The sequence below is a fragment of the Oryzias melastigma genome, linkage group LG23 (assembly GCF_002922805.2).
Source record: "Oryzias melastigma strain HK-1 linkage group LG23, ASM292280v2, whole genome shotgun sequence".
Lineage (NCBI taxonomy): Eukaryota > Metazoa > Chordata > Actinopteri > Beloniformes > Adrianichthyidae > Oryzias > Oryzias melastigma.
The window spans coordinates 406946-415714 of NC_050534.1; the positions used below are offsets into that span (position 1 = coordinate 406946).

Here is an 8769-nt window from a genome sequence, read left to right on the forward strand (position 1 = left end):
CCGGTGGACGAGAGGGTCGTGTCCCTTCGCCTTCGGGTGGGGGACAGGTCTCTGACTGTAGTTTCGGCTTACGGGCCGAACAGCAGTTGGGAGTACCCGGCCTTCTTGGTGTCTCTTGAAGGGGTACTGGAAAGTGCCCCAACGGGGGACTCCGTCGTCCTCCTGGGGGACATCAATGCCCACGTGGGCAATGACAGTGGCACCTGGAGGGGCGTGATTGGCAGGAATGGCCTCCCTGACCTGACCTGTTGTTGGACTTCTGTGCAGGTCATAGTTTGTCCATAACATACACCATGTTCGAACACAAAGGTGTCCATCAGTACACCTGGCATCAGGACACCCTAGGTAGGAGATCGATGATCGACTTTGTAGTCGTTTCAGGCGATCTCCGGCCGTGTGTTTTGGACACTCGGGTAAAGAGAGGGGCAGAGCTGTCCACTGATCACTACCTGGTGGTGAGTTGGATTCGCTGGCGGGGGAGGAGGCCGGAAAAACTCGGCAGACCTAAACGTACTGTGAGGGTCTGCTGGGAACGTCTGGCTGAGCCCTCCGTCAGGGAGGTCTTTAACTCCCACATCCGGGAAAACTTCAAGCAGGTACCGAGGGAGGTTGGTGACATGGAGTCCGAGTGGACCATGTTCTCCACTTCTATCGTCTCTGCTGCTTTCCGGAGCTGCGGTCGCAAGGCCTCTGGTGCCTGTCATGGTGGCAACCCCCAAACCCGGTGGTGGACACCGGAAGTAAGGGTTGCCGTCAAGCTGAAGAAGGAGTCCTATCAGGCCTGGCTGGCTTGTGGGACTCCAGAGGCAGCTGACAGGTACCGGCAGTTTAAGCGAGCTGCAGCCCGGGCTGTGTTGGAGGCAAAAACTCGGTCCTGGGAGGAGTTTGGTGAGGCCATGGAGAAGGACACTTCATTCTGTGTTATTGATTATCTTGTTATAACGAGATTTTTTTTTTTTTTTAAAGCAGGAATAGCCAGTTTTTGGCTTCAGCTTAAATGAGCATATATTTTTAAGATGTTTAATTTCTGATTCTTTGTAAAGGGAAGTGTGATTTAAAAAAATTGCATCACAATAAATTTAATTTTTCAGCAGCTCACAAGTGAGGTGTGCTATTTTTAGAAGAGACCTGCAGGCCACTTATGTGGTGCTTGAGGGCGACCTGGCACCCGCAGGCACCGTGTTGGTGACCCCTGCTCTCCAAACATTCAGGTACTCCAGACCATATAACTAGTGAAACCATCTTGAATTTAAGAACTTAGAATTTTGGTAACCTGGATCAGAATGTGTGCTACTATGCATATGCCAGGGAAAAGCTGGTTGACCTCTCTTTTAGGTCTGTTGCACCAGAACAATGAGATGATTCCAGACAGTGGAGCAGGTTGCAAAGTTTTATGAATACATGAAAAAAAATGTTACACTTACTCGTAGTCTGTTACCGTACCAAAAAAACAGCAATTCAAACGTGCACAAGAAATTGGATGCACAGCACACTCTAGGTTGGATACGTATCAAATACAAAAACAATGTTTAGGAGTTTGAACAAAAATGTAACAAAAATTGACAAGATAAAAACATAGTCCACTTCCACACCTGAGTAAAACCGTGGGAAGTAGACAAAACGTAAACTTAATAAACAGGACAGCCGGGCACAGCACTCCAACACTAAAAACAGAAAACCCCATGATAAACACGTTTTTTTCACAAAAATACTTTAATATTTAAAATATACATGGTGTGTCGCAAAATCTCACGCCCAGTCTGTACAACCCTGGTCAAATAGGATCTGTGACTGTCATAAAAAACATAAAATGCATCAACCACTAATTTAAAAACATTTGCTGCGAGTAAGAATAAACAGTCTCATCACTCGAGTCAGGCAATGAAGCTCCATGAGACACCTTGTTTTGAAACAGGAAGCTAGCACTACGGCAACAACACATCAACTTCCTTTTATACCCTCTGCACTGTGGGGACAGCAACGCCCACAGGTGCCTCCCGTTACAGGTCTATAGGAATTTACAACAGAGCCTCCAAGATCTTTTGTGTGAAACATGTCAACTCTGAGTAAACTTCATATCACGTTTTAAAAGACATACTGGATCTAACGTAAAACACTTCTTCACAGATTCAAGATCAGGATAGTTTATACTGTAAATGTTTGTAACCAAAAAATTCCTTTGTGACAGAAAGGTTTTTGCCTTCTTTGAGGTTTAATTCAATTAAATAATCAAACTGAACCATCACCGTGGTAGAATGTGATGTTCTCGCTTATGTGAATTACAAAGCATTTCTGCTTTGTTTGGTCACACATGTAAAGGTTTGTTCAAACTTTGAAATAGAGAACCCACTTTTTTGTAATCCAGTTAGAGAGGAAAAAACAGAGACCAAAACAAGGTTTTGGATATTTACAAATCCACAATTTATTGGGACATGCAAAGTGCACTTGATTGTAAAGGACTCCAACTCCCCCAGGATTAGGTGTATCTTGTCCTTCCCTAAAGATTTTAAATTTGGCAAACACGCCAAGAAGAGCAGATTTTCACTTACTGCAGATTTTCCAGTCTAGTTTTTCCAACTTGATTAGATTTAGACTTTTTCTGATTTTTCTAAGTATTGGTTCAGTACTTGAGGAGAAACCAAATGCTTTAATGTCTTTAAGTTGTTCAAGTCCTAAAATGAGTCTTTTTCATATGGCTTTCGCTTTTGTCAGTATTTTTGGTCTCCCACTAATTTCATAGACCGACTCCAACATTTTTGTAATTTTTTTATGCTTTTGAAACTAATCCTTCACTCGTGACCAATTAATATGTTTCTTTACAAGGTCATTTCCATTGCAATTTATGCTCACATAAAGTTCTCTTATCTTAACTTTTTTAAAGTGTTCTCAATGTTTTTTTTAAACTATGAGGATGTTTTTTGCCAAAATCTAAAAACCTGTGTTGTTTTCTAGGACATAGTTTCTGCAGAGCAGCAGGAGTACATTAGAAATTCACCTCTGAGTTGTGGGCGGGACTGTCGGAACAAAGAAACCCGCCTCCATTTTCTATCAGCCATCTGTTAACCTGCTCTCCTGCTAGGTTACAGCCTCTCACCATCCCAACCAAACATTACAAAGTGAATAATACTGGAGCTACAGTGCCTACAGTCCTGATCCAGATTCCAGCTCAGAAAACAAAGACGTTCATGGATCTATTTGTCGGTCAGTGGATGCATTAAAATGGAACGGAGCAGAGAGCTTGCGGCCTGCCGCCGATTGTAGCACCTACATCACTGCTACAAGGTTCTTTCAACGCAATTTTTCATCTGACCCTGATTTACAATGATTTTAATAAATTTAGAGATGCAATTCTATTCTTAATCTATGTATATATGTCCCCCATCATAAGAAAAATACCATTAAAACATGTTAGAAATACCCAAACAGACTGTCATAGGAGTGGGTCTGCAAGTGGTAAACTATAAATATGATAAATCACATTTTTCTTACTCTGTAGCTTATGCTACTCGTCATTTCCAGTAGGTGGCAGTCTTGATTTACTCTTTTGTAGACTGAGAAAAAGTCAATGTTTTTAAGGATGCTAATCTGCAAAAGCTAATCCTAAACAATGTTTGTTTTTAGAACTCTATACAAAACTTTCTATGGTTGTTCAGGACTGATTAACACCTTTTTAGTCTCATTCTATGGGGAGCTGGCATTAATGAGAAGTGGTTACAGTTGCTTCTGATTTCTGAAGGAAGCAAAAGTAAGCTGAGGGAAAGCTATATCTACCTGAAAACGGTCTACAGTTCTCAGTACTGGTGGTTGCACCGCCTCCTCGTCTCACTTCTAAGCACTTCTCCTTTGAGCTGTAGTTTTCAGAGCGCAGTGACATGCACACCGGAGTCACTTGTGGATCTAAGAGTCGGGGCTGCCAGTTCTGCTTCAACATGATCCTGCTCCTCTCTCTGCTTCTTCCCCTCTGGGTAGAACCTGCTGTGTGTCTGGAAGACAACACAACTTTCACTTTTGAAGGAAACATGCGACACCTGGCCGTGGCTCCTGACGGAGTTTACATCGCCACGGAGGAGAAACTCTACCAGCTGAGCCACAACCTCACACTGCTGCACTGTCTGACTCTGAGGGGTTTGTCAGGTGGGGAGGTGCAGGGACCTGCGTCGCTTTATTGTGCCTCAAAAAGAGAACTATGGAAATCAAAATTCACTGTCAACGTGCTCTTGCCTTTTGTGACCAATAAAACTCTGCTCAGCTGCGGCGTGGTAGACAACTCACAAGGCTACTGTGAAGTTCTGGACCTGAAGAACATTTCTAAACTTCTGCACAGTGAACTGATCCAGGTGGGGTCACTGGCGCACAGCAGTGCATCCATCAGCCTCCTGGTGGAACTGGAGAAAAACCCACCTCAGACGAAAACGTATATTCTGACTGCCATAGAGTCCAATGAAAATCTAAATGATGTTTCTGATTCAAAGACAATTAATCTGCAGAACACACTGGAATCTCAGTCTGGAGGAATATTTTCTCTTTCTGGGGAACACGGCTCAACTCCAGTAATTAAAAATAAAGATAGTGTAGAGTTTGTAGATGGCTTTCAGATCAACAAAACAATCTATATCCTCTGCAACGTCTTGGTCAAAACAAACAAAGTCCGTCTTGTTTGGCTTAAAGCCTCTACAAGTAAATCAGGAACTCTGGGATCTCTGGAAGCCGTTACGCTCATTGAAGGCAGCAGACTGCTGGCCTCCTCGGTTGTCCCAGGTGGAGAGCAGGTGCTTTGGAGCGGGGTGTTCTGTACGGACCGAGGACAGACCAACACCCAGCTCGTCCTGTTTGACATTAGCCCTCCTGCCAACAATAATCCTGATAAGGAACCAGATTTCTACTACAAGGATCCACCCAATCATCAGGTAAGCGACTGAAGAATACTTCTGTCCTGACAGTAAAATCTTTTTTTGAAGGTGTCATTATTCTGCTGCCTGTCATGCTACTTGTTTTTAATCCTTTAAAAAAGGTGCATCTACACTCACTGGCCATTCCATTAGGTCCACCTTGTTAGTACTGGGTTAGACTCAGTTTTGCCTTCAGAACCGCCTTAATCCATGGTGGCATCAATTCAACAAGGTCCTGGAAACATTCCTCTGAGAGTTTGGTTTGCATTGACATGATAGCATCTAGGGAAGCAACAATATGCAATATAAAACCGAATCATTTAATACGCATTCAACAATTCAATTTTAGATTTTTCAAAGTTTGCATTTTATTTCTTCAGTACCACTGTGAGGTGACTTAATCCTTGTGCTATTTTAGGGCGTCCAGATGACCCAACACTTATATTGATGTGTGATTCCTCCCATGACAAATGTGGATGAAGATGGACAGGGTTTCATTTCTGCCACGGACACCAGTGAATCCTTGACAAATAAAGCCTTGTGGGGCCCAGATGACCCCACTATTGATGTAAACATGCCTAGGATAAGTGTTATACGCGTCTCTGTATTCATGTCTTCGTGGCTGAGCCTGTTTGCTGCAAAAAAAAAAAAATCGCCGTCCACTCTCCCCCGCCGTGCCAGAAATGACCTTGCCTATCCTACGAGAGTTGAAGCACGGGAAAATAAAAGTTTTAGCTAAATGCTAAAAACAACCAAGAAGCTTATCTTTTTGAAAAAAAAAAATGTAAAGGTACATGAATAAATGACTGACAGTTAAGGAATACTACACTTTACTTGTGTTGCTGTTATTTATTGGAGTTCAGGGCAAGTCAGTTCTAAATATTTTTAGTTGGTTCAGTTTAGATTGTGTATAGTATCCAGCTGTCAAAGCTTAAAAGAAATGTTTAAATTGTTGCAGTTTATTGTGTTGATATTTCCAAGTATTGAGGAGTGCAAGACTTTTACATTCCATTATAAGTTGTAATGTTTGCAAGAGTTTTATTCAAATGTGATTCTGCAATAAGTATCAAAAACTGTGCATTTGAAAAAGATCGGAATTTTTTGTTATGTTATTTCTGTTTGCAAAAAAAAATTATAATCTGGGGGTTTTTTGGATGTCAGGGTATTCTTATTTATTTTTTGTTCAGTAGATACCGAACCGTGACACTCATATCGAGGTATGAACTGGGAGAAAACTGTATTGTTTTATTGCTAATAGCATCACACAGTTGCTGCAGATTTGTCAGCTGAACATCCATGATGATCTCCAGTTCCACCACATCCCAAAGGTTCTATTGGGTTCTGGTGAGTGGGGAGGTCATTAGAGTCCAGTGAACTCATTGTTCTAGAAGCCAGTCTGAGATGATTCCAGCTTTATGACATGGAGTCTTATCCTGCTGGAAGTAGCATCAGAGGATGGTTCTATGTGGTCATAAAGGGATGGACATGGTCAGTAATAATACTCAGGTAGACTGTGTAGCCTCAGTTTCCTGTTCTTAGCTGACAGCAGTGATACCTGGTGTGTTCTTCTGCTGCTGTAGTCCATCTGCATCAAGGTTGTTGTGTTCAGAGATGTTCTTCTACAGACCTCAGTTGTGGTTCTTCGAGTTCCTGTTGTCTTTCTATCAGCAGGAACCAGTCTGGTCATTCTACTCTTACCTCAAGCATCAACAGGCATTTCCGCTCGCTTAATATTTTCTCTTTTTCTGACCATTCTCTGTAAACCCTAGAGATGGTTGTGAGTGAAAATCCCAGTAGATCATCAGAAATCCTCAGACCAGCGCGTCTGACACCAACAACCATGACACGTTCAAAGTGATTTCAATCACCTTTCTTCCCCATTCTGATGCTCAGTTTAAACTGCAGCAGATCATCCTGACCATGTCTACATGCCTAAAGTTGCTGCCATGCAATTGGCTGATTGGAAAGTTGTGTTAATAAGCATTTGGACAGGTGTGTCTAATAAAGTGGTCAGTGGGTGTAAGAGCTCAATAAATACAAAGATATGTCAAATTTTAAAAAGTAAAGGATCGCATGGTGGTGTGGTGGTAAGAACTTTTGAACTACAGTAAGAAAATCCTGGTTCAAATCCCGGCTGGGTTGTTTCTGTGTGTAGAGTTTGTTCTCCTCAGTCCTGTATGGGTATTCTGCAATCACCCTGGACTCCTCTCTAAATTGTCCCAAGATAATTGTGTACCCTAAAACAGACTGGCGACCTGTCCAGGTTGTACCCTGCCTTTGCAATAGCCAGGGAGAGTGCCCAGGACAGGCTCCAGCAACCCAGTGAACCTGAAAGGCAGATTAAGAAGATGGATAGAAAGTGGATGGATGAGTGAAAACTGTATCAATAAAAAAGAAACTGCTAAAAGTGATGTTTTTTTTTAATATACTGGTGCTGAGCAATGATTTAATGTTTGATGGAGATGAATTTTATGATTTTCTTTGAATCACCATTATTCATCGCACTGCTGACAGCAAAATTGAATAATGTATTTGATAGCAAAATTTGTTTATTTTATTATCCAACCAACATCAGAACTCAGAGTTTCACATTTAAGAATCATTTTTAATTATTCAGTAACGAGGAACAATTGATTGTTTTGTCTTGCATCAAGGAACAGCAGAAACAGCTCATGTTCAGTGAAAAGTCTCTGTTGGAGAAAATAAATAAAACCCTGACTAGGATTTTCTTTGCATTGAACTTTTAAGGTTGTCCATGTTTTACCAGAAATTCCTTCAACTTTAACCCGCCCAATCATCAATGTTCAGAACATTGAGTTGAACAGCATTAACTCTATCTAACATGGCTGCTCTACTTTAGTCTTCATCTTTGCTGTTTAAAGTCCAGTCATAAATCAATATTCCACTTAACATGTCACGCTGGGAACACTTTGGAAATAGGTAAAAAGATGATCAGAGTGGGACTCTAACTGCTTGTTGAAGTCTTACTGAAACATCGAGAATATGTTTGTAAAAAAGTACTTCAAAAAAAAACCTCAAAAGATGTTGACTGAATATATCCTAATTGAACATAACCTACCTAGATCCACTTACTTTAATCAGTCCTTCAAAAATCTTTTACTATTTAATAGATGTTTTATGTTCAGGTGTTTGTACAACCAAATCTGATCAAATAGTAAATAACGTATACTTGTATAGCGCTTTCTACCCTCCTTCGAGGGTCCAAAGCGCTTCACAGTCACAGACCCATTCACTTATTCACACACACACTCACACACTGGTGGTGGCTCCATCCAAACACTGGCGCCAAGCTCCCAACAGAGGCAATTTGAGGTTCAGTGTCTTGCCCAAGGACACTTCGACACATGGGCGGGCAAGGCGGAGTCGAACCCGCTCGCTTCCGATCAGGAGTCGACCGCCAATGAGAAATGTGTTTGTGTTTTTCAGCAGGAAAAGAAGCGGGGAGGTAAGACTGTTCTCTACAAGCAGAACAGCATGACGTCTGTTCTGGCTGTGAGACAGAAGAACTGGATTGTTTTCTTTGTCGGGACGGCGGATGGACAGCTCATTAAGGTGAGTAGGAACAGTAAAAACATCTGTTTTTCTGTTCTGTAACTAAAACAGTCAAGATGTCTTCTTTCTTAATCTACATGATGACTTCTTAAAACAAGCTTTATAAAAAAAAACGTTTTATGGTGAAAATAAAAAGAAAAAAAATTTTATTTGTAATAACTCGAGTGAAATAATGGAAGATTGTAACATCCTTTTCCTGTTATGTTACTTCACACAAGTTAGACCACATGCACACAGCTATCGTTTATATAAATACATTTCTATTGAAACTTCTAGCTTTGTCAGTTTGATGCACCAAAATAAAACT

At 41.4% G+C, this 8769-nt stretch overlaps 2 protein-coding genes across 2 annotated transcripts in view; one reads left to right on the top strand and one right to left on the bottom strand.

Moving 5' to 3' along the window:
• Window positions 1-8769, bottom strand: part of LOC112160226 (solute carrier organic anion transporter family member 1C1) — a 90511-nt gene that overhangs the window by 42954 nt on the left and 38788 nt on the right. The gene's annotated exons all lie outside the window — the stretch shown is intronic.
• LOC112160229 (plexin-C1) lies at window positions 3859-8462 on the top strand (the record flags this gene model as incomplete). The annotated part of the gene is given in 2 exon segments (XM_024294626.2): window positions 3859-4907; window positions 8337-8462. Coding segments are annotated over 2 exon segments (1161 nt in total), but the record flags the coding sequence as incomplete, so codon positions are not given.